At 49.2% G+C, this 26932-nt stretch overlaps 2 protein-coding genes across 4 annotated transcripts in view; one reads left to right on the top strand and one right to left on the bottom strand.

Annotated features, from left to right (window-relative positions):
• ACSF2 (acyl-CoA synthetase family member 2) overlaps positions 1 to 26932 on the bottom strand; it is a 48815-nt gene that overhangs the window by 8108 nt on the left and 13775 nt on the right. For 2 of the 3 annotated variants that reach the window (XM_064467285.1, XM_064467283.1), the window contains exons 2-10: positions 23081 to 23276; positions 21569 to 21697; positions 20479 to 20532; positions 17274 to 17392; positions 16888 to 17050; positions 16352 to 16447; positions 15312 to 15460; positions 14591 to 14682; positions 13399 to 13475 (exon numbers count right to left, since the gene is read on the bottom strand). In XM_064467285.1, the coding sequence (XP_064323355.1) occupies positions 13399 to 13475; positions 14591 to 14682; positions 15312 to 15460; positions 16352 to 16447; positions 16888 to 17050; positions 17274 to 17392; positions 20479 to 20532; positions 21569 to 21697; positions 23081 to 23185 (984 nt within the window). In that variant the 5' untranslated portion in view covers positions 23186 to 23276. Of the gene's footprint in view, positions 1 to 13398; positions 13476 to 14590; positions 14683 to 15311; positions 15461 to 16351; positions 16448 to 16887; positions 17051 to 17273; positions 17393 to 20478; positions 20533 to 21568; positions 21698 to 23080; positions 23277 to 25306; positions 25399 to 26932 lie in introns of those variants that run through there. The other variant, XM_064467284.1, reaches the window with a different exon arrangement.
• CHAD (chondroadherin) lies at positions 4118 to 9241 on the top strand. Its single transcript, XM_064467299.1, has 3 exons — positions 4118 to 4912; positions 8530 to 8693; positions 8923 to 9241. The coding sequence occupies exons 1-3, from the start codon at positions 4133 to 4135 to the stop codon at positions 9062 to 9064; spliced, it is 1086 nt and encodes a 361-aa protein (XP_064323369.1). The 5' UTR covers positions 4118 to 4132; the 3' UTR covers positions 9065 to 9241.

The raw sequence follows: 26932 nt of genomic DNA, 5'->3' as shown, positions 1-26932 counted from the left end.
ATGATAACTTGGGCATCAACTCAGAGCCCCAGATGCTGCTGTCACTGATGAGATACTTGCACATCACCAAAAGCCAGGGACTTCTCTAGGTACCTCTCTTCCAGGTACTGCCTGGAAGGGGGGGGACCCTGCAGACCCTCTGGGGCACACCATGCCCACCCCCCAGGGCTCTTCAAACACTGCCTGCAGGGTGCTCTGCGCTTGGGACAACCCCTCTGGGACTCCGCAGAGCTTGCACCTTCCCCCAGCCTGCTCCCTCCCCAGCGCGCAGTGCCAGGCAGAGGCAGGGGCTTGGCTCCGCAAGGGCTGGTGCAAATGGGGACGGTACACGCACCCCAGGGCACCTCCCCAAGCTGCATGAGCCCTCGCTTCCAGCCCAGACCCCAGGGCCGGCAACACTGGCGCCACTGCAAGGAGGTGATTGCTAGTGTGCACTGATGTACAAAACTAGATCTGGGTCCCCTTAAAAACTACAGCATCAGGCTTAAGCAAGCAATGGAACATTTTATCATGGAATAACATGTGCAGCTGTATCGATATGCCAGAAGTGTTAGTACTATCAAAAATAAAAATTAAATATGGAATAGACCATCTCCAATGTTATATCAAAACAGCTCTGACCTGCAGCACCAAATAAACACCCCAAATCTATATTTATACTGTTTCAAAAACTGTATTTATTTGTTTAGACCACAACGCCTCCAAGAAGGAGAGGAGGGGAGTCCAGCATCTGCAAATTACTAGGCACCAGGAATGTTTGCAGAACTGTTAATCAATTAAGAAAGAGAGGATGGTGGGATAATCCTGCCTCTTCTGCCATGTCCTGCAAGGCAGGGGGCTGGACGGGACCCAGCTCACTGCAGCATCCCACCGCAGCAGGAGGAACACTGACACTGCTGCCATTGTCACTGCCAGCCTGCGAGCCACCCACGAGCAGGACCCAGGCGAGGTTTTGAGGATCGCTGGATGTTTGCTGGCTAGTCCAGGGCTGCAAAACCCGGTGTGGGAAGACCAAACCCCACCAGCGAGCAGCTCAAAACACAAACAGCCGGGACCCCAGGGGCAAGGTGCCAGCTGTGGCAGATGCCAACCAGCTCCCGCCACAGGAATGTGCTCAGCAAGGCATGGAAATCAAAAAATATTAGGGGAAAGAACTTCCTTTTATTCAACATTTGTGCCTGGAGAAATGGAGCTGAGAAGCAGACACCCTTCCCTGAGTAGCACTGCCTCACTGTCACCCCACCGCAGGACCAAAAATAACCCGGAACCCACCTAACTTCTGCTGCAGGCACTGGGCTGGCGGGGAGCCCTGGGTAGGGACAGCTTCCCACCTTGTACCGGCATCGTGGCAGCTACGTCACGGCACCTTCACGAGGAAGCTACGGGTCTCACCCCTGTCCACAGCCTGCCTGCTCCAGCCACAGCACACACGTCCCTGCAGGGAGAGTGTCTCTGTCCCCAAATACATGCAGTCTCAGCCAGCAAAGAGATAAATGGTAGAAAAAAGGGAAATTTATCCTCAGAGGAAGACAGACGGGAAGATGGTTTGAGGTTTAACCTCTGAAAGGGTCTTGTTCCAGAAATACACATGGGTAGGATGTATTTATGGATGGAGTTTGCAAGGCCCTCAGCAGCTTTTTGCTCTAATCTGACCTGCGCTGGCAGAAATCTCTGCAGAAGCTGTAAGCTGTTAGCCGGTAATTTTTGCAAAGGGGTGGGAAAACCAAGTATCAGGCATCAGCTGCACTCGGGGAGGGAGCACAGACAGGCTACCTAGCTTCAGTGTCCAGCAGAAACAGGCTGGATTTTAAATCTCACCCATCAGTTGCTCTTGCACAGCATAGCTGGTGGTAACTGCAGGAATTGTTCATCAAATGATTAGAAGTAAGACTAAGGTGGTTGAACCTGCTCAGAGGAAAAAAAAAAATCAATCAGTGGATAAAAGACGTTGCTTTAGAGGTGATTTTTTTTCTCTTCCAACTATTCACCCAGCTCCCTGTCTGAGCTTTACGAGCAGCGCACACTTAAGGGGCACTCTCAGTCCCAATCAACCTGGAGAGGCAAAGGAGGAAAAGATGGAGGGTTCTTCTCTCTACCTTCTCTTTTGCTGTCTCAAAGGTCCTGACCATTCAAAGAGCTACTCCAGAGATCAAAGCATGTGCATGACCGCTGTGGTGCCAAGTGAATCAGGCATAAGCAAAAATACCACTGTTTCGATGAAAGAGTTTTAAATCCTACAGTAACTACAGCAGCGAGTCCTGCAGGAGGTCCCTCCAGCAGGAGCCCGGAGCTCTGACGGTCAAAGCATCTCTCTGGAGATGAGGCAGGAGAAGCACTTGGTAAGGTGAGTGCCCAGGCCCCTGCTGCTCGACCGCAGGGCGTTGCACCTCCGGGCTGATGAACACTGGGAGCCTGACATGGCCTGGTTTGCACTGAGGTCCCACATTACATCGTTTGGCTAACCCCATCTGCCTCCCAGGCTCACCAGAACCTACATTCACACCCCAGAAGCCCCTTTTCTCCCCCAAATGGGCCATGCAATGAAAACACCGTTCAGACTGACAGCTGCTGACCAGAGCGCGGGCTGCCAGGCAGTTTGCATAACACCGTCCGGAGCATGCTCGGCCGCGCTGGCTAATTCCTCATTGCAACAATGGAAAAACCCAGAAATCTTGGTGAATAAGCCAGTCTGTGTCCTAAGCCAGCCCTTGGATTTCCTCCCTTTCTTGAGCCTGTCTCGCCCCTGCAAAAGCTCCGCTGGGGCTCTGCAGCCAGCCTCAGGAGCAGAAATCTCAACAAGCTCACAGTTATGTGCTCGGCTCTCAGCTGTTTGCTGCAGCCAGGAACTGGCTGGAAATCAGTTCAAAATGTTCCACTTCCAAACCCCACCCCACAACCCCTGGATCTCTCTCTCCACACTCACAGAAGCAGGCGCTGGGGCTTTTAACCGCTTTGCTTTAGCTTTCTCTACTGGGAGAACAAGGGACATCCCCTGCATTGTTAACTCACCTCTGCAACTGCTACCCCAAGACAGGAGCCAAGGCAGACCCTAGTCCCAGCTCCAGCAGTGAATTCCTTGCTCTCCTACCTCACCAACCCTTTAGCAATGCCCACAACTTTCCCTGTCCACAGCTTCGTCTCGAGACCCACAGACATTGCCATCCACCTCATCTGAGCCAGGCACGCAGCAGGGCACCACTGTCCGGCATTTCATATCCACCAGCTCGTGCCCCACCACTCCCCTGCAGGCTCTGCCACTGCCCCAGCTCTTGCTGGAAGCAACAGCCGCTGCTCCACAGTGCCACGTGCTGAGAAAAACCCCCTCACACAGGGCTTCTGACCATGACCATGGATGTGTCACACTCAGCTGCTCATAGGAAAAGACACAGCAAAAATTAAGACTGCCTTTGCTCTCCCTTTCTTGGCCAGCTCCAGGTGTAGTCTAGGTCGGGAAGTCTTCAACGAAAACTCTGCACTGCAAGAGCAACTACAGCACTGGTGGCCTTTGGCATGACCCCGTATTGCTCCCATCTTCTCCCAGTCCTGCCCAAGCAAATGGCTTTGAAATCACCAAGACCAGACCCCCCAGAACCCTCTGTGATAACAGGACAAGGTGCTTCTCCCCAAACCAGCTGAGGCTAAATACAGCCCAGGAGCCTGCTGAAAGCTTCTGCACAAGGTGGCTGCAAAGCACAGCAGCGCTGCCTGCTATGCCGTTCAACCGAAACAGGTTGGTTTTTCCCCCCAGTGATGAATCTGGGCCCCGCTTGGCTCAGCAGGGACCAGAGAGGTTCCCCGCAGAGCAGGTCTGCGTTTGTTCTTCCTGACCATTTGCCTCCCTGTTGCAGAGAGGAAAACTACCTCTGCACAGTCGCTTCAGCAGCTGGGCCAGGCAGGACTGCGGACACTCCTCTGCCTGGTGCCAAGGGGTTAAGCTCACAGTAAGTTCCCAAAGCCAGTTGCTTCCAACTGGCTGCTGCCTGTGGTTTGTGGGAAGGGATTTTGCTTTTTAATAACATTATAAATAGGGCTGTGTTCAGCATGCTGCAAACCCAGTTACTCTCTCTCTCCCACCCATCTCCCTCCTCCTCCTCCTGCTTCTCTTCCCACCACACTAATTCCAGATCTGACCATGAATCGGTCAGGCTTCTTCCTCGGTGTCCTCAGCCTAGTGGCATGTCTTGCCTCCATCGTTCAGGCATGTCCCCCGAGCTGCCACTGCCACGGCGGAGACCTGCAGCACGTCATCTGTGACAATGCAGGGTTAAAGAAGATCCCCAAAGTGCCTGAGCAAACGCGGCTTCTCAACCTGCAGAAGAACAACTTCCCCGTCCTGCCGACTAATGGCTTCCGTGACCTGAAAAAGCTGGTGTCCCTGCACCTCCAGGGCTCACGGATCAAGGAGATCTCGACCGGAGCCTTCCGGGGGCTCAAGAGCCTGGTCTACCTCTATCTCACTGATAACCAGATCAGTGTCATAAAGCCAGGAGCCTTCGATGACCTGTCTGAGCTCACCTACCTGTACCTGGACCAGAACAAGATCCCAGACCTACCCAAAGGGCTCCTCTCCCCTCTTGTCAACCTCTTCATCCTGCACTTAGGCAGCAATAAAATCCGGGAGCTGAAACCAGGGGTCTTCAATGGGGCTAAAGACCTGCGCTGGCTCTTCCTCTCTGACAACTCCCTCACCAACCTCCTGCCCGGGGCTCTGGAGGACGTAGAAAACCTCGCTGTCCTCCATCTGGACAAGAACCAGCTGAGCAGCTATCCTGTGAACGCAATGAGTAAGCTGAGAGTGCTGGAGGAACTGAAGCTTTCTCATAACCCAATTGAGGTCATCCCTGACAATGCCTTCCAGTCCTTTGGGCGTTACCTGCAGACACTCAACCTGGACAACATGAAACTGAAGAAGGTGAGTCTCTTTCCAGTTGTTCTAGATAAGTAACATGGGGCTTCTCCTTTACAAAGCCCTCGGTTTGCTGTTCCTCCCTTGCAGAGGAGAGGGAAGATGCAGGTCTGCAGGCTCTGCAGACAGCAAGGCACTGGCCAGCTGATAACACCCCTGACATGGCCTAAACAAGGGATGAGACAGTACTCCACCCTTCTGTTGAGTTATTTTATGCAAAACCAAATTATCTGGAGCTGATCAAACTCCTTGGAAAAGCTGCACATTCCCTCCCAAGCTGGAGGTGACACCAGTCACTGAGAAAGGTATTTGGGGTGCTCCAGAACAATTAACAACCTTCCATCATCCCAGACACACGGCGTGGGATGAGAGGCAGGCGTCTGCCTCGTACTCGAGGGACTGAAGGGCACTGCCACCTTGCAGAGCAGAACTGCTCTGCCTCCTTCGTTCAGCCTGGGTACCTGCTGTAGGCTGGGAGGGGGAGACTCCTCGGAGGGGGGCTATGAATAGCAGCGGTTTCTTACCCACGCCTTGCAGACAGGTAGGCATATGGACCTTCACCTCCCCCCATGCCTCCCAACCTTACACATTATAAAGAAAGGTTTGTTTATTGATGCTCTCTCAAAAAGGAACTCTTGCAGCATCTTACAAAGGGGCCCTGTTCCCACTGGAGAGGAGGAGGGACATTCAGGTATCCCAAATGGCAAAACAACCCCCTTCTTCTTCTGTGAGAAAGCATGATGCCCAGGCAGGAGCATCACCCTCAGGGAATCACTTGTATTGGGACCTCTGCAAAGTCAGGCAGTGCAAGAACAGAAACAAGCACACTGCAGGAAAAGCGGCACCCTGTTGCAGCCTGAGGTCTAGGTGCACCCCACGTGGCTGGAGAGGAAGGGTGCTGCAGGTGGAGCAGAACAGTTCTCCCTGGGATGATGCTTTGCCAGGAAGCCCAAAGGCAAAGGGAATCCAGGTAAGGCAGGCGAGGACTTCACGGCAAAGCAACACCCACCACGTGCAGGAAGATGTGATGAAAAAGAGAATTACTTAGCAACAAAGAGCAAGTCAGAGGGTCTCACGGGAATGAGCAAATCACCTGAAAGATACAAGGAATAAAGTGCACCAGGGTTTTAAAAGGGATACAGCATCCCAAAATGCTCAAAAACTGGAACTGCAGCTTGCCCAGGTGGAGAACAAGCAACACTACCTAAAACAGCTTGGTAGCACTCAGTATTTAAGCCCTTGTCCACCCTCAGCACTAACATCTCCAGGATGGGAGTAGGCAAACTCAACATTTTAAAACAATGCACTGGCCTCTCTAGGCAAGACCTTAGACATGCTGTCACAGCACTTTTGTAGACTCAGTTTTAAGGCACTTTCATCATGTGCAAGTCAAAAATTACAGCTTAAATGTTGTACCAGCTCTAGGGACATCAGAGTCCCACATTATACGTTGAAGAAGTTAGGCTAACCCATGATGCTGGGGTACTCCAGGGAATTAAGTGTCCTTCAATTAGCCAAAAAGCAAGGGTTAACAATTCTAGCCAGCAAAAAAGTCTTTCTTCTTTTCAGTGACCACCTGTGGAGAGCACCTTTAAAGGCTCTTCTGCAGCCAGGTGCCTCCTTTCCTCCCCAACAGCCCAGTAAGGCACCAGTTTACAGGATCAGCACTAACAGGGGTGGCTTCTGCATCTTGCCTTCTTTTTCAGGAAAACAAAGCTCCCATCCCAGCTCAGAGTTCTCTCTTCAAATCCTCAAAGGCCTCATATCCAAACGGCCCACGCATTAACTTTGTGCTGCTAGGGGACATCTAATCACAGAGGCCTCATGACCTAGGAAATCACTACCAAATACTTTAAAGGCTGTTGGCAGCTTGACTGCAGCACTTTTTCTTCCACAAAAATACTGTCCTTAGCTGTTCCCTGCATGACTGCACGATCTTTGAGCTAATCAAATGCAAAACCCTTCCAGATGAAGCTATCCCAGCCTATACTGCACTTGAGCAGAATGGGAAGAGCCCCTAGGCTGCTCTGCAGCTCCAGCACAGAGCTCCCTTTCCCCACCAGCATCACGGACCCTCACCAGTCACCTGCAGGGCTGCATCACATGGGCCCGGACCCAGCACGTACATCAACAAGAAACCAGGCAGTGCAGATCCTGGAAGCTTTATGTACGCCCCTCTCTACATATTTCTTACAAAATAAATTACAGCAGCAATCCTCCATCTAAATAAGGGGAAAATCACTGATTTCTTTACAAATGCATGCTCTGGCAGGCAGCTGTTACCAGCAGATGGGAACTCTTCTTATGGGGCTGGGAGAGGAATGAGCAGCTGAGACAGTACACCACTGTCCAAAACAGAACGTGGCCAAGCTACCGCCCCGCTGCACGGCGTGCCAGCATCTCCTGAGCAGCTCCACTATCAGCACAGTAAAACCTACCAAGGTCAGCTCAGTTCTGGACCGCAGAGGCCAGCACTGCCGACTGTCCAACAGCTACAGTACTCTGGAAGTCTCCTAGCTAAGCTCTAATCCTATCCAACATTGCTTAATTTGGAAGATGACAAAAGTTCACAGCTTAAAATAGTGCATTTCCTCTGTCAAGTGTTTCAGCTTAGAAAGCAAGAATACACCCTGATGGTCCTGTCTGAACGCAAGCTCCTGGCCAGAAATGGGAGCACAGGTCTTTGACTGTGGGGGTGGTTCTGGTAGACCTAGACCTAACTAGACCTAGACCTCCTCCCCACCCTTTTGAGAAAGCTTTGTCCTGCTTTGAGAAGGGGGAGGAATGGTTTGTTATAGCCAAGAGGAGCTCTGTGCTTTGTCGATGACCCCCTCTCCAACACGTCACCGCCAAGGAAGTTTATGTTGAGGGTTTGCTTTCAGGAAGAAACTTTCCAACCCAAGTAACCATGGGCTGAGAAAAGCCAGAGATGAGGCCTTGGGGAAGAGAGGAGAGGGCTGCAGAGCTGGGTTTACAGCCTCCCTCTCTCTTTTTTAAGCAAGGCTCCCCCTTAAAGCCTGGCCGTTAATTGAGAAAAGAGAAATCTCGCAGCATCCCTTGCAAATAACCCACTGGAAATGAGAAAAAACCAGAGGAGGTTGAGGTGCTGGAAACTTGCCTCTATTTCTAAACTGCTCAGATGCCAAGTGTAACTTTCCACTTGGAGCCCCCGGGCACTGCCAAAGTCTACAGCCCCTTCAGACGCCACAAACACTCCCTCCTTCAGCCGTTCCAGGACAGGCAAGGCAACAGCCGCTGGGAGAATTTCCAGCCTCGGAAAGGAATACACTCAGAAAATATCTTCATTTAGAATGGGGAAGTATGGCTCAAAAATAAAGAGGGCTGACAGACTTCACTTTATTTAGGGATGTGACTACAAAGACAATCCCGCATGGATTTGGGACATAGGTCTTTTCAGGCAGGAGACTCCAGCACCCGTGAGCCCATCAGCCTGATGCCTCTCATAGGAGTCCAGAGCTTCCACTGAGCCAGGATCCCCCTTCCACCGCTCCTTCTCTTGCTCTTTCCATGCTTATGCCACCAGAAGTCTTGAACAGAGGCACGCAGATTTGCAGTCCCCTTCCTTAACTCAGTGCTCCTCACCAGAAACCTTTGTGCTTTAGTTTGCAGACAACGCGTTCACCAGTGTGACTGTGCTGAAGACCGCTCACCTGGATAACAACCGGCTCACCCAGCTCCCCCGCAACTTCCCCTTTGACAAAATGGAGACGCTGACGCTCTCCCGAAATGCCTGGCACTGCAACTGCCAGCTAGCACATCTGCGCAAGTACGGCACCACGCACCCCTTCCCTCCCCATGTTCCCTGGGGTCTCCTTGGGGCTCCCCTGAGGGAGGTGCCCTTTGAGCTGTGCCAGGCTAAGAGGAGGCTGCTGAAGGCTGCACACATGCTCAGCAGCTCTTTCTCCAGCCTGCCCTCTCCGTTCGTGGTATGAGTGTTGTCCATGATGGTTTGTACCTCTTGTGAACTCCCGGTCTTGTTTCTCCCCATGTCCCAGGTGGCTGAAGGGCAATCGCAACCGCACCGAGGAGACCTGCTCTACACCTGCGCAGTACCGGGGGCAGTCCATTAGAGACACCCCGGCCCTCCGCACCTGCAAGCTCCCCACCAAGAGGTCCAAGAAGGGAAGCCGCCATTAAACACGTAAGATGGTTCACAAGAGTCATTTCCTATCGGTAGCTTTTAGTCTGACATACAGCAAACCCTGATGCCACCAAAGGTACGGGGTCTTCTGTCTCTGGCATCAATGGCACTAGGGTTTGGCTCAAAACAGCTCATCCATTCACCCACCAATGCCTCAGCTCAGAGCTGCTCCATCTCCTGGCAATACTCTGCTCCATGTGCTCCCAGAGGAGAGAATCTGCCTGGAGCATCAGGGATGGAGTCAACCCTGTAAAACAAACACAGGGCTATAAACAGACCTGGGGCAGCAAGAGTGAAACGTGTAATTAAGTGTCAAAACAAGGGCGGATTTAGCCCACTCTTATCCTGAGCTGGGATCGCAGGTGGTTTACTTTTCTAACCAACTGGAGATGCTCAGCCTTTTGCCCTCGTAGAAGTCCTCTGAGCCTGGTCTGAAATCCAGGGCAGGACATGGCTGAGAAATCTGGCCCCAGGCTGCCCAGCCCATATGAAAATAGATGTCTACCACAAGGAGCAGTTCTCAGTCCAGCACCTGCCTTTCAGCAATTACAATTCCCATTCAAGACACTCAGGTATTTAAAAACAAGGGCTGATGCTTTCAAATGAATGTCCCAGAAAAGGAAGGTTCGAGACAGCAAATATTCTTTGAATAAAGTGCTCTGGGCCAGAAGGTGATTCAGAGACAGGGCTGACATTCCCTTGAGCAATGAGCTTGCTGACATCTACCAATCCAAACACCAACCATGAAAACCTATCACACAAACACCTTACACAACTGGAAACTACCAAGAGTCTTAAATTCAGCGCACAGTGTAGCAAAAAAACCCCACAACTGTCATCACTCCATCCCAAGAATTTTACTTTTCCCCGTCCCAGGAATAGGTCTGGAGCTTGTACAGATCCCCAAGGATTTTGGATGAGCCTGCAAGTTTGTAAGCTCTTGGGAAAGGGACCTTTGCTCTTTTGTTAGGTAAAGTGCAGTGACGCTGCACTGCACTGTATGAACAAGGGTTGTCACTGTGCCCTTTTGCAACAGAAAAGACGAGGAAGAAGCCCGAAGCCCAGCCATGGCCATTTGGTCCCCAGTTCACTAAGGATATGCATAACAGGATGGAGAAAGTAAGTTTACGACCAAAATGTCAGGGATGATGCCAGCTGCTCTGCGCCTTCCTAAAGTGGTTATTTCTCTTGCCATGCCAGAGGTTTTATGGATTAGAGATGGAAATACCAGTCGTTCTGTATAGGGTGGGTAAAGTTCTGCTCTAAGGATGGAAAACCTTCACTTTTCTAAACCACAATACTTAAATATATTTTATTTACAGGTCTGGCCATTCTTAACCTTCTTTCCTCCCTGTCTGAACTCAATTCCAGTTCACTCCTCCATGATGAGACTAAGAAAACCATGAAATAATACCTGGTTTTCTATAGCACCTTCCATCCAGCTCCCTCAAACAGGTTTACAAGTGTTAATGAAATAGAAAACTATTTATTCCAGTCTTGCAGAAGACAAAGCTCGGTACCTTCAGGTGTCAGTGCCAAAATGCAGGCACACAAACCCACTCCAGTGTGGTGAGGATGAGTTTAAGGAATACGAAGAACCTTTGACTTCATTGTTCACCTCTTGAGAGCCAGGCAGCTTTCTCAGATGTCAGCTATGGGCATCTGTATTCCAGGGCTGACCAGCGACTTGCCTCACTGACCACATGTCAGATGAAAAGCTGGTTGGCAGTTTCTAAAAACCTTCCTGCCCTGGATTTTCAGAACCGGGTCACCAAAATAATTCAATAATCTTGAAAATTTTGCTGTTGGATTTCTTCCTTTACGAAGAAAGTGCTCACTGACCATCAATGCTTTGGGTGAGATACTCAAGAGTCACACAGAAAGTAGGCAGAAGAGGCCAGAGACAGGACTAACCCACCTCCTCTACTGTGGGAATTCGTAATGGCTCTGTGACTCCTAACTCTTCACTTTCAAGTATAGGCTTCATTCACTGACAGTAAAAATAAACAGACATGCTAGAAGTTTACTGATCTGCTTGAAAAATCTCGTTAAACATGTGGCCTTCTCTCTTTTTTTCCCCTAGCAGGCCCTGGTATGGCCTGTCCTGGTGACCGGTCACTTCAACCATCAGAAAACTACTGACTTCTGAGTCCTTCCTTAAGCTTCTCCTACCTGTCAGGAAACATTTCTGATATATCCGAACACCTCCAGCCTCCTCCGAATCCCCGCTTCTCTGCTCACTGCAGGATGGAATCCACCTTTTCAATCTTTTCCGACATCTATATATTTTAAAAGAGGCATTTTTAAAAACTAAACTATGCATGACCATACTAAGACAAGCTAACCTAGATCCTGCCGGTAAAACACAGTCATCTTTCTCAGAGGCAACGTAACCCACGTTCCCGATCAACCAGTTGGTCGCTGTCTCTTCCCTTCCAGTGGAGTGGAAGCAAGTGGGAAGGTAGGAGCATCCCTCCCCCAGCTGTTTGATCAGGAAAATTGGTCTCAACCCATGCAAAGAGACTCCTCTGCCTTCCCACGGAGGGGATCCCTGCAGGCCAGGGCTGAGGGGGATAGGTGAAGCAATGCCCAAGAACCTGTGGCCCCGAGACCGAGCTGCCTTTTCACGCCAAGAGGTGGCAATCTCTCTAGGTTGGCCAGAGATCATTTACATGACGCAGTACTGGGAAACGCCGAAACTGAAGCCATCTGAAGACTGGATTCCCTCCCACTCTGTGGGGTCTACCAAGATGCGTGTATGTCCGAGAGGAGAAGGTGCGCACCGTGCAGCCTGCCTTGGGCACCCCTCCTCTCTGCCCATACTCCAGAGGATCTAGCAGGACACCAGGATGACTGTGGTTTATTGTCACGGTTATTACAATACCACAGTTGCAATTTAACTGTGTTTTTTAATCCTAAAGAGTTATATAAATATATGTATATTTATTCCTCTGTAACTGAGTGTAAATGACCTTTAAGAGGATGAAAACTCCTCTGTCTCCTATATAGAAATCAAATTGTATATTTTCTTATGTACATCTTCTGTATAAAGCTCTTGCTGCAAAGATGAATTCAACAAGTCTCCCCGTGTCTGTCTGAGGGCTGGGGGATCAGAAGTAACACGAGACTGGTGGTACAAATATAGACTTAATCCTCTTTATCCTATGGGCAGAGCAACTGTTTGGGAGGGTTTTTATTATCTCTCTTTCTACAAAGCAGGAACATGTGATACCTAATGAGTCCTGGGCACTTGCAGTAATGTCTGAAAATATTTTGTGAGGCAAAACCCAAGCCTACTATAAAAATAGGTAGCTGTCACCTGACAGAGTCTGGGCAATGGCACCAGGGCTATCCCTGGTGTTTCCAGCTCAGCATTAAGAGCATCACATCCAGGAAAAAACCCTGGCCGCCTCTGAGATGGCTCCGGGACAGACGCCCTGGACTCCCCTGATCCACAGCAGAGCACACAGTCGTCCCTGTAAAACCCTGGTGCTGGTGCAGTCCAGGCCTGCCAACAATAACACGTCTAATCTGACTCCCAGCCCTGCGTGTTTATCCATCACAACAGTCTGCTTCCTCAGCATTTGCAAGCAGCGTGGCACCGAAGTTACTTCCTTTAAAGTAAAACAAAAAAGGCCTTTTTTGGCTCAGCCGTTCACTCACAGGCATGCACGTGCGGATGACAGGACCTGCCTACAAAACATGTCACCTGGAGTGCCACCGACCCCCTCGCCGGTGGCCTGTCCCCCTCCACATGCAGGACATGCTGATGCTCTTGCGCAGGCCAAGGGTGCAGGGACATGTAATGGAGCAGCAGCATGCATGGTCCAACACGTGCTGCCCTTCTGGCAACGCAGCACCTGGTGCTGCACGTGCAGACGGCGCCGTTTCCACGTTCAGACTCAAACGCGTAGCATGCAGCAAGGTTTTGCATCCGCATGCAGTCCAGGATGAGGAAAGAAACCCAGCAGGTCCGCAGCAAGATGAACATGTGCGCCCACCCACACCAATACAAACCAGCAATGCCTCTTCCATAATCATTCATCCTTGCAGCATGTACAACAGAAGGGTTTATAAAAGCTTTGAAATGCACCACCAGAAGCTCAGTTTACAACACTGAGCTCTTCTTACAAAGCTTCCTCCACAGATACCCCACCAGCAACCAGGCAGAATCCCCCTTCTTCCTCCCAGCCCCTCTGCCTGGCCTCGTGCCCACCTGATCCCAGCAGCTCCGGCACCACCAGGTACCGCTGCAGTGCAGAGATGCCCAAGCTCAGGGTCTCACCACAACAAACACCACTTGTAGCTCTAGTCAGTAACCACGACTCACCACAATCTCTGGCATGTGCATCTTGGTGATAATCATCTTCATGATCTCAGGGGGAACAGGAGAACCTGCAATGATTCCTGGAAGAAAGAGGACAAGATGACCGTCTTGGAAACCATCTATTTATTCCCAGGAGCAGTCCCTTAGAAGGTTCCGCACTCCCAGATTTAAATGCTGGCAAGACCTTTGGGATACACGGGTTCCTGTCAAAATATTTTCTATTTTTATGGATACAGGTCCTAGTTATTCAAGAAGCAAAGGCTGCAGCAAGGCTAGTTTACCTGAATGAATTAAGGGTTGGCAGAGTTCGCTTGTTAGGAAAATAAACTCTATAGCACAAAACTAGTCCAAGCTGCAGTTCCCAAAAAGGAAAGACTCAGAGCAGAAAGAGGTACAGATTTTTTAGCATGACAAACACTCCCATCAATCATCTCCACCATAAAACCAAAAACCTTTCCTCCTGCCTTGCACAGAGCAGCCCTTTTGGGAGAGGGCAGATCACACATTCACCTGTTCCATCTTGGGATAACAGAGTGAAAGAGTGGGGTGATATACAGGCTTTGCGAGGGAACAAGATGAGACAGGATCGTTTTTCACATAGCAGAGATGATTAGGTAACCTGCTTAAACATTTCTTTATGCTCCAGCGCCATCTTATCTCTGTGCTGCTCTTGCCTCAAAAGGGCTGGTGGTCTCCCTGTTTCGGCTCCAGCTATTTCTGAGGCTGTCTGCAACAAGCGAGAGAGCTCCAGCACACATTATCACACCCTCTCCAGTATTCAGATTAATGACTTCAAAACCAGGCGGGAAACTTTAGGTCAGAGAAATCACAACCTAGCTCTGCTTTAAGGACTGCACCAGCACACAAAGCATCTGCTGCCACATGGTGGTGGCTGGTGAGATGAGAGTTGAGCAAAACCAGGCTTCCCAGCTCCCCAGTCCAGCAGATAAAATGTTAGAAAGGTCCTTCACCAACCTGCTTTAAGATGAAAGAAGTCTTAGAAATGCATAATTCTGGAAGGAAACCCCAGGAAAAGGAAACATGGCATCAAATTAACAGCAAAACATGAGGCTCGTGCAACTAAACTCTTCCCTCCAGAAGAGCAATTTGCTCGCAAAGCTTAATACAGCCTCCCAGCAGGGAACCAGTAATATCCAGTTTCTTGGATTTTTTTTATTTGAGCTGTCAGACTTACCTCCCCGGAGAGCTGACAGGTCATAGGAGTCAAAGTCCGGCTGGGCGAGCATGTCTATAAACATGGTTGGCGTGCCGTGTAGAAAGGAGCATCTTCAGGAAGGGGAGAGAAAAGGCAAAGCTGCAGAGCTGGAACAAGGGGCAGCCCCAGCTCAGCACCCCATCCCCATCCCCATCCCATCCCATCCCCATCCAATGCAGGGCTGCAGAGCAGCAGCATGGGGGCAGGCACAGCAGACGTGCTCTTCATCCGTGCACATATACATATGTATGTATAAAAATCTATATAAATACATACATATGTGTGCATTATGCAGACACAATAAAAGCCCTTTTGTTTTACAAGCTACACATGATGAACAAGCTGGAAATGCAAGTAGCTCAGCAGCAGAGCTGGACTTGGAGAAGGTGGGCAGGCGGTTAGGTGTAAAAGCACACCAGCCATAGCAAACCAAGACACCACTACGCTTTCCAGCCAAAACCTTACGGTGACCTGAAGGATCCCTTATTTTTGGGAAAAGAGGAGCGTAACAAACTCCCAAGCGCACCTGAAAAGGCAGGATTTAGGCTCCTGAAGTGCCTGTGCAAGTGTGTGCACCAGCAAACCTGCCTCTCCCACCATGGGAAAGAAGAGCGCAAGCAATGGCCTGGCAGGTGAGACAAGGGAAGAAAGCATCGCCGCAGAGCAATGAACTCCTCCGCAGCAAGACACAAACTCTCACTTCTCCTGAGACACTGCCTCCAGCGTAGCCTTCCCCTCGAAGCTCGGCGATGAGAAGATGCAGGTGGACCCGTGCAGAGCCATCACCATGCAGCCTCCTACCGACCCCAGGCAGTGATAGAGCGGTGTGGGGATGCCAACGCGATAGTCCTGGGATCAAGCCAAAGACAACAGTAAGGAGAGGAGATCTTCCGTTCCGTGACTACCCCATCTCACCGCTGAAGAGCAAAGATCTGAACAGAGTTTTCCCGGATTCACTGAAAACTTGCTAGAAATCTGACACTTATCTGTATCCCCATTAGGTGGAAACACGACGCTGATGCTTCCTGCCTTTAATAAAAATCAGTTTGGGAGGTTTTTGATGTGAAAATTTCAATGCCTTTTCATTGCTGGACTTTTTGGTCTGGTATTGCTTAGACATTATTTTATGATATGCCAGAAGAGAAGAGTGGCAGTGCTACAACAGGCATGAAATATGCAGGACTTGGCACATGCTATTAATTTTATTTTGTTTTTAAAAACACCAAAGGCTCTGAAGACTGATTGAAACAACCCATCTTTTTTTTCTGGATCAAAGCTGCTGCATTAGAAATAACTACTTCAGAACTTCAAAAGAAAATATTCGCCTTTACCAATTTTAAATGAAACTACAAATAGAAAGGTCATATCCTGATAAGCGTTACGAGACTGTATACAGGACATGAAATGAAGTCACATAAAACAAATTAAAACCTCATTCAACAGAATTCAAAGCTAGCATCCAGAGTCTCGTAATTATTTGAAGTGAGTATTCACCAAAATGAAAACCGATTAATTTCACAATTTTTTCCCCCACAAAAAGGTATTTTTTATTTTCCCCAAAAAAAAACTTTGCATGAAACTAAAATGAAACATCAATGAAACTCCACTGAAATGAAAAACGTTATGCACGAGTATCCCTCAACACCACCTGCAGCAAAGCATCCTGCCCTTTGCCTGAGCAAGCACCAACGCTCTCCACACATGTGGAGACGACCCCAAACTGTTCCCGCCGAGACCCACCTGCTCTGTGATGCCCAGCCGCAGGCCGATCAGATTGGCATTATTCACAATGTTCCTGTGAGAGAGGGTGGCTCCTTTGGGGCTTCCCGTTGTCCCCTGAAAGACACAGGGCATTATGTAATGACGCCACCTTCTCCAAGGATGAGCCACACGTGATCTCAAGGGAGATTTCCCAGGAAGATTCTGTGGTCATCTTGCACTTCATTCTCCATTCAGACCTGGAAGACTTTATTTTATTCTTTAACAGCATCTTAATCCCAAATGAAACAAAAGAATGGCCCAACTTCTGCTGGACAGAATTCACATGATGCCCTCTCACCTCCATCTGCCCTTGAGAAAGGGCTGAGCAGCAAGAATGGAAGAAGCAAGGGAAATGTTAGAACATTTCCTCCATCCTACAGCAGAAGACGGAACCAGGGCTTGGTCTCAGAGGGCAGATGGCAAAGGAAATGGGATGCTCAGCATCGCACACATCTTTCCCTGTGTCCCCAGGAAGGAACCCAACCACGAGGCGTGGAGAGGGCAGAAGCACCTACTGAAGTGAACTGGATGTTGATGGGCTCGTTGCAGGAGAGGGTCTGCTGCACGGCTCTTAACTGCTTCATATGGCTGCTGTCCCCAGCCTGCATCACTTCATCCATGTGGAAGGTGCCGGGCAGCTTGGAGTCCACTGTGATGACAATGGATAAGTCAGGTAGCCTGGCAGAAAGAAAAATACCATCAGCAATAACGGAGCAAGAAGGAAGCTGTCTGGACAGGCGTTCGCTGGTCAGGGCAAACCTCCAGGACAGCCTAAACCATTCTCTTCGCATGAGACCCTGTGCAGGTCCTTCTGCTCGAGCCTGTGTTGTGCAGCTGAGAGGACACAAGGCAGGGCACAGCTGTGAGGTCAGTGCAAAGCCACCACATGTTTCTAACTCACCTTTTGCTCTTTATTTCCCCTGGACTGGAGTTTTCTAGCTCAGGACATGACTGCTTTAGAATATCATAGTATCTCTGCGTTTTAAATTGAGTGGGAAACACCAGTGCCTTACAGCCAACCTGTGAAGGGAGACGGGAACTCATGAGAAGTCACCTCGGGCTGACGCTCAGGACATGACAAAGAGCAGTTGCCACCGACCAGGAGTGTGCGCAGCCCTGTGACCCCACACAGCAAGCGCCACCCGTTAACGCCACGCCGGGATTTCCTCCACGGCTTATTTCTGTAAGTACATGATACAATGATCTCTCCCCAGACTAAACCTGGAGGTTTTTAACACCTTCCTGGTAAAAGCCATGGTGTAGAGCCGTTTAAAGATTCACTGAAGAGCATGATATAGGTCTTTGCACAGGGAGGGCGCCGCAGCCACGCTCCCAGGGCTGGGAACAAGCCTCCAGCAGGCAGATTCACTGTAGGCAAATGCAAACTGAGCCCTTAGAGATGTGCACTCAGAAAACCCCACAAGTGCAGGGCAGGGTGCTATTACCGGCACCCCAAGGCCCGATCCAGGCACGCAGCCAGCTCTTTGCTCCTCCCCGACGTTCAGTTCAGGATGGGCTGGTTGCTTTTTGCTGGGCAAGAGAGCAGAGCTGCAGCCTGAGGTTCCCTCTTCTTCCAGGATCAACCCTCCTCATTGTCAGCACAAGACAAACAACTGGTTTTTCACATTAGGCATCCCAACGCTAACAAGGAGCCCAGTCCCAAAATACAAAAAAAAGTGTATCTGAAATGAGGATGTTTGAGGAACTTTGGAAAAATAAGTAAACCTAAAGGTCAAGGCAAGGTTTTGTTGTGGGGTGTTTTTACAGTGTTCTGTTTCCTAAGGTTTTTCCACCTCTTTTTAAAGCATAAACTATTTTGAAAATTAAAACATTTTTTCATCAACCTTTACATTTACATAATCTTGAAACAAAGCACTGTAATTACTCCAAGAATTTATATTTCTTTTGTAGCAGAGGAGATTTGCTGAATTTGACCCAGATTTGCAAACTACTTTCATCTTCCAAGAAATGCATTCTTGTCAAATAAACTATTTATATAAATTATTTACTCGGCTGTTTTCATTATTTTCCCAAGGTCCATGAAATAAGGAGACCGAGGCCATGCCAATAAATTATTTCTAAGTACCCTCTGGGGTTTGTCAGAAGGGAAGATAAACATTTGCTCTATTTTCTGGAACAGTCTGCCCAGAACCCAGGGGACTGAGTCTGTTCTGGCATATTTTGGGCCTTTGTAACTTTTTACTATTAGTTCCTTCAAACCAGTACCCTGGTGGAAGTAGCTTTGCAAAACAGACGCTACAGGAGGAGAGGAGCTTGCAGGGCAGACACTATATGAGATCAGGGTCTCTAGCTGGGCATCTCCCACTTGGTCTCAACCTGAATGGCAGCAGACCCTTCTTCAAAGGACCTGTCATATAAGCGCTGACGTGAGTTTGCTTTTACAAAGCCCTGGAAATACAGCAGGAATCAGAGGAACGTTATTCAGCATGTATTTCTGTAAATACCAAAGGGAGGGAACCTGATGGAGCAAGGAAGGGACTGCACAGGCTGACAGGATCCAACAGACAAAGCCCTAAAGTCTTCAGGGGTTTGGTTGTACAAATAAACAAACACAAACAAATTATTAGGGGGGTGAGGGACAACAGGGATCCCCATGCCAAAGGTACAGGGGAAAGCTACAAACAGGAGAAAACCTGGGATGGTGAGACAGGAGTAATCAGCAACGGAGCTGAAGTACATTTCTGCCCTTACCCCACCGACGCTCCAGGTTTACACTGAAGGAGAAAAATCAGAGCAGAATCTGACACACAGAGACAGAAAGAAAAAGCCAGGTCTCACTGGGAAAAAAAGGAAGTACTGCTGTTTACATTTCCACCCGGTGAGAGACGCAGGAGGGCATCCACACTGGAAGAGCCATGCTTCACCGCAGCACTGCGGTCAATCCTAACGCATGAAAATGGGAGTGACACCAGTGAGACTACCATAAGAGGATTAAATGAAGGATGAAATGGGAAGTCAAATTGCAGGCCAGCAACTGAATTACAGAGTTACTGATGCAAGAGAAAAGTCTCTCTTTGTGGCTAGAAATTATCCGCTTCTTTCTAGGTAAAGCCAGAACTTGGATGATGCTGGGAAGACCCAGATGTGGTTCCAGCTCTTCTAACATCGGCCTTTGATTTAAAGCTGAAGAAACCACAGATGAACAAGTTAGCTTCTTAATCCTAGGATTAATTTCTAGTCATCAGATGATTAGTAGCCTGGATTCCTCATTACTGGACCTAAGGAGCCAGAACAGTTTAAACAGATCGGTGCTCTGAGCATTGCAAACTCAAACCCAGACAGGTATATGAGGGTAGCTGAGGCAGCCACAATAAGACAGCAGAAAGATGTCAAGCAGTGGCAATACCTAGGACTTAAAGCAGGTTAAACTCAAGGCCAGCAAGGCCTAGGACATATCTGGGATGGAGAAAACAAGCTACCAAGTAGGCTGGTCCTTTCTGAGCCTTCCTCCTTTCTATTTTGAAGGCTAAAATCCCAGATTTTTGCCCCGAGCGGCAGCCAGGCAGGATGGCACTGAGTCAGTCAGGACGGCCGTGCAGTGCTCTCCCTCCCGGGCAGGCTGGGGAGTGAGTGTGGGAAAGCTAGAATTGATTTAAGACCGGTGTTGCCTCTAGAGATTGCAGCCACACTCTGCTACTACACAGTCTCTGCGGTCCTGGCCACCAGCTTCTTGGGTAGAACAGTCACTGCGTCAGATATTAGTCCCGCCTTGTTTTCCTCATTCCCTAGTAAACAGCTGCTGGCAGGTATGGCTATTATCAGTGCAATATTGGCAGTACATGGTTGTACTGCCAACGAGAGGGATGAGAAGGATGCAGAAGTCTCCATCAAACGGACGGGGGGCAGCCAAAGGGAACCATAACAAACCTGGCCACTTAAGTGGAGCTCCATTCCCTTGGTCACTGCGTGGTGGTGTTCCCTCTACACGGCCACCACCAGCCCTGCTCTCCAGCCAGCTCTCCCTGATATGCCAAGTGCTGATACGCTCACAGGTGCTGTGTCCCCACTCTCCCCTTTAACAGATGGCTGCTTATATGCATTCTCACAACGAATCAATTAGCGTTACCAGCAAGTGCCATACAAACCTTCCTGATGATAAACTCCAGCTCAAGGGCCTGGTAGGCTGGATTCACAGATACCTTAAGAGAGAGAAACAAAAAAGTCGATCAGAGTTACCCTTGCCTTGAAAACCCTCTCCCCTAACACATATTCCAACAGAAAAGTTCCCCCAGGGTCAAGCCACAACCAAAGCCTCTCCTCCTTTCCAACATGCAGAACTAAGAGCTCCCCATTACAGGGATTTCCCATTCACCACAAAAATTAGCTGAATCCTGTGTTTGCACGAAAGAAAACAATCAGAAAAGGGGAGAGATTTATGTGAGGTCAGACAGTCACAACCGAGTTTCAGGAACCAAAACCAGACCTCCTGGCTCCCAGGCAGACATTCAATCCACTAAACTGAAGACTCAAAACTCAAGAGCAAGTCACGTTTCTTAACAGACAACCATGAAAATACCAGCTTTCTCCTGTCCAGCTCTCCACAGAAGCAGGATCGGCCACTGGCGTTGAGTTCACACCAGGATCACACTGAGCCATGCTCATCCACCCTGTCACTGTGTCTTAGCAGACACTGGGACGAACCATGATGAAGAAAACAGACCAGAGGGCCCAGTGCAGTCCTTACTGCCGTGCACTGCCTAAATAAGATGCATTTCAGTGAATGTGCCAGGTCATACTCTCAAATGAAAATTGGCTTTGCGGGATATGCGACTTGGATTACATTTTTAAGTGAGCAGTTGCACCATGAAGCAATACAGGTCTTATTTAGGAGGGATCTAAATAACCGGTAACTTTAGGACAGCAGCATGTTACATAAAAATGGTCCTACAGGCAAAAGCTCTCCAGCTATCATCGGCTGCTGCAAGCTAGTTCACAGCAGTCCATTTCCTGCTGCTCCTTCCTCTGCAATCTGCTTTCCCACATAGTGGAGGACACAGACGCTGAGTGTTGCACAGATCTTGTTTAAATACTGGAGTCAGTTATAGCCAACACGCTGGGTAAGAGCATGGAAAAAAGAGACAACAAACTTTACTCTCAAATGTCTCCTATTGCTTCTCTGTCTCCATTTCCTTTCCCAACAGACTGCTAAAAACCCAGACGCAGCAAACTCCTTACCAGGATGATTCCTGCCTGGGCAGTTGCAAACTGCATGAGAACCCACTCATATTTATTGGGACCCCACATTCCCAGCCGGTCTCCCTTTTTCAGGCCAAGAGCCAGAAGCCCAGCTGCTGCCTGGTCCACCTGTAAAACATGAGACAAGAGCCTGAAGATCATACACAGGATGCAGTGGGGGATATCTGTCTCCAAGCACTGCTTTCTGGGGAAAAAGCATCATCTTCACAACAGAAACCTGCTGCAGTCTGTCAGCCGACTGATGCAGTAGCAGCATCTTCTGAGTCACAGGGCACAGACCAGCCTCAGCTTCGCAGATTGACTGAAAGCATGAAAAAATCCAAGCATGGAACAATACAACAAAGCAGGAAGGAAACCAAAATGGGCAATTATGTACAAATAGTTGCAAATTAATTGTTGCCCAAAGACTAGTGTCTAGCTCCTCATCAACTCAACTTAGGACTAGGCCCTGCCCATACGCTGGGTCCATCTACACCGCTCGATCTGCCTCCATCCCGGCATATCACTTACTTCTCAAAGGACTCAGGTGAGAAAACTGGATCAAGCGGTTTTTGACCAGTTTGGGGTTCCCATCCTCATTAACCTTCATTCAGCCACTATTTTGCAAGATGGTTAAGCGTGTTTCAGGTGTGCAGATTGTATGTTTAAATATTCTGAGGTATTCAGGGAAGTTTGTACAGCTTTGTTATGTTCTCAAATGAATTATGAAATCTACCTTGTAGGAGACATGAATTTGAGGAATAACTGTTCTCTGATTCAGTCTGAATTAAGCCTTCTTTTTAAAATTAGGGTGAACACAGGTAATCTTGTTCATCTGAATGGATGTAACCAAAATGCTAGTAAATCTAAAAAAAAAAAAAAAAAGCCCAAAAAATTCTTCCTATCCAAGATTGTATCTCACATTTAATAGAAACTTTCCAGGTGGTTAGCCTTGAAACAGTGCCCCTCCATTCCCAATACACACAAACATATATTTGTATGTAATAAGCACACGTACACACACGTGCATTGACATACCCACACACGTGTTTGCATATGATATTGAGACCAAGTCCCTGACTTTGCTCAGTTACCCTTGTGCTTGGACTAAAAACCTCTGCACACTCAGGACGTCGACAGTCGGCGCGGTGTGATTAATGCAAGAGCTGGAGCCTACTCCAGTTGAGAAAACCACCATGACTCAGCCCATATCCCATCAGATGGGGTGATGATTTTTAAGTATGAAAGTTCATTCTGGGACATTCAGCAACCATTTTACATATGCTGCCTTCTCCATTCGATCTGGAGGCTCTAAGGAGGACAAAGGCAGCACGCACCCATCGATGCGTGCTGGGGAGGTGTATCACCCACTGCTCAGGGCCAGGATGAAGATCCACATATGACAGACCTCCTCCCGAGCTGAGCGATGAATCATTTTCCATTTCTCCATCGCACCTGCTGCTGCCGTTATCCACCCGCCTGGGCTCCCCGAGGGGCAAACCAGGCACTCACCTCCTGTTTGAACTGAGCAAACGTCTTCCGAACCCCATCTCGGCAGAAGACCAAGGCGTCGCGGTCAGGAAACCGCTCGACAGTCTCGTGCAGGCACTGGCCCATGGTTTTGGTGAGAAGAGGAATGTCAAAGGCCCCCTGGACATAGCTGTTGGTCACCCTGTGTGAGGCAGAGGGCACCCCTGCGTGCAGGGCACTGTGAAAGAAAAGGAGAAGAGTCTATTTTTTAATATAACCCATCAATAAATTCTCAGAAGGATTATCAACCTGCCGACAGTATCAGGAGTACTCGATGCACATCCCCACACCAGTGGGAACCACGGGCAACCACTTCAGTGGGACAAGATCGGGAAGATCTCCGAAAGCATTTGGAAAGCATATGCAGCAGCCGGGGGAGAGCACTGGGCAGGCACACAGCCTCGGTAACACCAGTGCACCCACCTGGACCTGCCCACACCAGCAGGCAGCACAGACAGAGCCTCCATCCCTCCACAGGAAACCAGGACCCCGCTCCTGGGGAAGGAGCCTGCGCCAGCTCTGCAGGCTGGGCACAGCCTGGCCCTACAGTCATTCACCTGGGGTGGAAGCTACCCTGGACATCTCATGATATCTGGACAGATGATGGACCTTGACAAGAGGGGGCAACTGAGTTTGGGCAGCATTAAATAGCACAAATATCTTGGAAGGAACACAGGCAAAACTGTTGGTAGGGAAATTCCCCCAACTGGCTTCTCTCTGCTGGAAAGAGCAGACAACAGAGAAAGAGAAAGTTAAAATTAAAGCCTGAGGTCTGTCATTTTATCAGTCTCCAAACCAGTCTGCAAAGAAGAGTATAATCCTGCAGAATAAAAACTGTTTAGAAGAGTTCAAAGAAGCTGAGCTGTAACCAAGAGGCATTTGCAAAGTAATGCTCTGTGTATACAACAGCAAGCGGGCTGTGCATGTTTTACTATCTCTGCCAGCTAGACCACAAATTTATGGTACTGAAGACAATATCAGTAAAACGAGGAGCTACCAGCAAGATGGGGGGGGGGGGGGGAAGTGCAGAGGCAATAATACAGCACGCTCACAGGGTGGAGGAGACTACAGCCACTGCAGACACAGGACAGGAGGGGAGGAGGAGAGCAGGGAGGTGTTTCAGCAGAGCAGCACCTGGACAGCAATGGCATGACAGGGTCCTTGGGAGGAGCACAGAGGCCTGGAGAGGCAGCATAGTTAGAAGAGGCAGCAATGAGAAGGTGCGGGCAGGGCAGTAGGGAAAAGCATTTAAAAATCATTAAGGCTTTCACTGAGGTCTGATCATCAGTGGAAAAGCAGCGACCTCCCTGCAAAGCACAGCTCCTGACCGTCCAAGCGCTGCAGTTCTTGCCTTGGTTTCTCTCTCCATCTCCTCCTGCTCTGAGCCTCTCTCTGCCCCAGCAGCCACCCCCCGCCACACTGCCCTCCTCCCCAGGCAGCCCCCACTTTCTCTGTCCCTCCTTACTTCTTCCCTGCCTCCCTCCATGCTCACAGCTCCTCCCTTCCTGCTGTAGGAGATGACCAGGAAGGACAGGGTGAAGGAACACTTGTGGGGTGCATAGCTCAGAGGCAATGTGCCCTGTGTTTCCATATTCACTGTATAAAGCGGGGAATCCCTGCTCTAGAGATAAAAACAGATCAGCCTGAACTCAGATTTCCCCCATTCATTACGGGAATATTCAATATTCTGCAAAGACTCAGCACTATTTAGCATGAATTCTTTGTTTTCCTGCCCACAAGAAAGCAAACCTAGCATGAACTTCCTTCCTCCAGAGGGTGGAGTTCAACCTCAAGATAAACACAAAGCAAGATTTTACCTTCCGGGGCACTTTTGCTCTGAGAGCTGAGCAAGTCGCCCAACCCTCTTTCCCCACTGCTTTTCTGCAGATGGAGGGTTGTGCAACTCCCACTGATGCTGTTCCTGATGTCCCTCCTAGCTTTGCTCTTGGACAACTCACCCCAAGGCTGTAAGGGTTGCCGAAGGAGGAGGAGGAGGGAGAAGTGCTAAACGGAACTATCTTTCATTGTTTGAAAGCTCCTGGGCAAAGCACGTAGATAAACTAGGAGATGAAAGAAAGCTCTGCAGAAGAAAAGCCTTTATAAGTTATATAAAATAAAGGTTGAAGAAGCTCTCCCTAACCCAAGGGAAGCATGAACACTCCTGGCAAAGCAGCAAAAGCCACTGCAGTCACTGCCACGGCCGCTCACTGTTTGAAATGGCGACCGGAGAAGCCACTGTCCCATTGCCATAGGGGGGTCTCAGACAAGCAGCTCCAGCCCCTCATCTGGGCAGACAAGGAAACCGCAGGCTGTTTGCAAAAATATTTAATGGAGGCAATGACATTCGTATCTCTCTCCAGCCAAGTTGCCTCCAGTTTCAGCAGAGCCTGTCCCTAAACACTCCATGTTTCCCTGCCAGCTGAGGCACAAGTAAAACTCTGCTCGCTCCCGCAACCTGAGAAGGGCAGGGGCGGCCAGAGAGCAGCTGCTGACCCGGTTGCGCAAAAGCACTTTCCCTGAGCACTATCTCAGGGGTCACGGGGAGCTGAGCAGGGTTGGTGCTGGGCTGGAGTGGGAACAAGTAAGCAGAAGCATTTCATGAACTGCACAGTTCCTCTGGGGATGCCACCCAAGGAACTAACTGGTAAAAACTTTGGTCCAACACATTCTTCTAGCGTGTGATTGAAAAAACAAAACCCTGTCACAAAAGGAGACTGGAGAGGGAAGGAAAAATTATTAGAAAATTCAGATTGTGAGAAAATTCAAGCAAAAATCCAAAATGTCCAGCTGAAACAGTCTCCCGCTGTCTGCGGTCAACCTTCAAGAACTTGCACAACCCTGCATTGCTAATGAAAAGGGTGATATTTTACACTGTCGTGTCTTGGCAAAGCACTAGGCAGACCAGGCTTTCTGGTCTTACTCTCTCAACTTTTGCCAAAGGGTTTCACTGACTTTACAGGAACCAGACTTTCACACTAAATGCAAGAGGACGCAAAGGCAGAGCCAAACGACAGTTCCACCTCCAGTCTTCATGGCTACAGCTCTCTCCCTACCCCCAAACATGGGGATGAAAGAGCTTCAAAGAGCAGTAAAAGATGTCTTTATAAAGCCTGCACTGCAAAACACTGTGAAAATACCACAGGTTCCCCTCACGGTGTGAAAACAGGCGCAGCTTACTCTCAAAGGTCCCAAGCATTCACACCTTCAAATGAGGGCATCAGCAGCTTTGAAATTAGGGCCTAAGATACCTCATCCTCATCACCCAGAGTCGCTAACTCCTCTCAAAGCCCTTGCTCACATGGTTTCTTCAAAGACATTAAGGAAAGCATAAATCACTGCTGTCATCTGGGTTGGGCTCCCTGAGTTCTGGTCTGACGTTCCCATGTGCTTCAGCATTTCTGTATCACTGATCTCCTGGCCAAAGCAGAAGTGAAGGGTGTGGGGTAAAACACAGCAGGCTGTTTTGGAGGCACTGGCAGTTGAGAATGGAGGGAAGAAGGCAGATACATGATACACTGATTATCAATAGCATCACGCTGGAAATAATGTAAGGTCCATCTTCCTCCTGCCTGTAGCCAACAGCAAGCATATAGATCTGATCTGAAAGCATGTATCAAGAGACTTCTACAAAGAAAGGGTCCAAAGGATTTAGAAATAATCTTTTCATTTAGCTCTGTTGCAGAAAACAAGTAATTCGCCCTCCACCTCTTCCTGTGAAGCATCTGATACTGATGGGGATAAAACATGACCAACGGCCTGATGGTTTGATATTACAGCAGCTCTCATTCCCCTGCGTCAGCCGGAGGAGAGCAAATAAAACTGTGCTTGCTCTTG

The sequence above is a fragment of the Phalacrocorax carbo genome, chromosome 16 (genome assembly GCF_963921805.1).
Source record: "Phalacrocorax carbo chromosome 16, bPhaCar2.1, whole genome shotgun sequence".
In the NCBI taxonomy this organism is placed as follows: Eukaryota; Metazoa; Chordata; class Aves; order Suliformes; family Phalacrocoracidae; genus Phalacrocorax; species Phalacrocorax carbo.
This window is presented reverse-complemented; position numbering and strand designations above follow the sequence as displayed.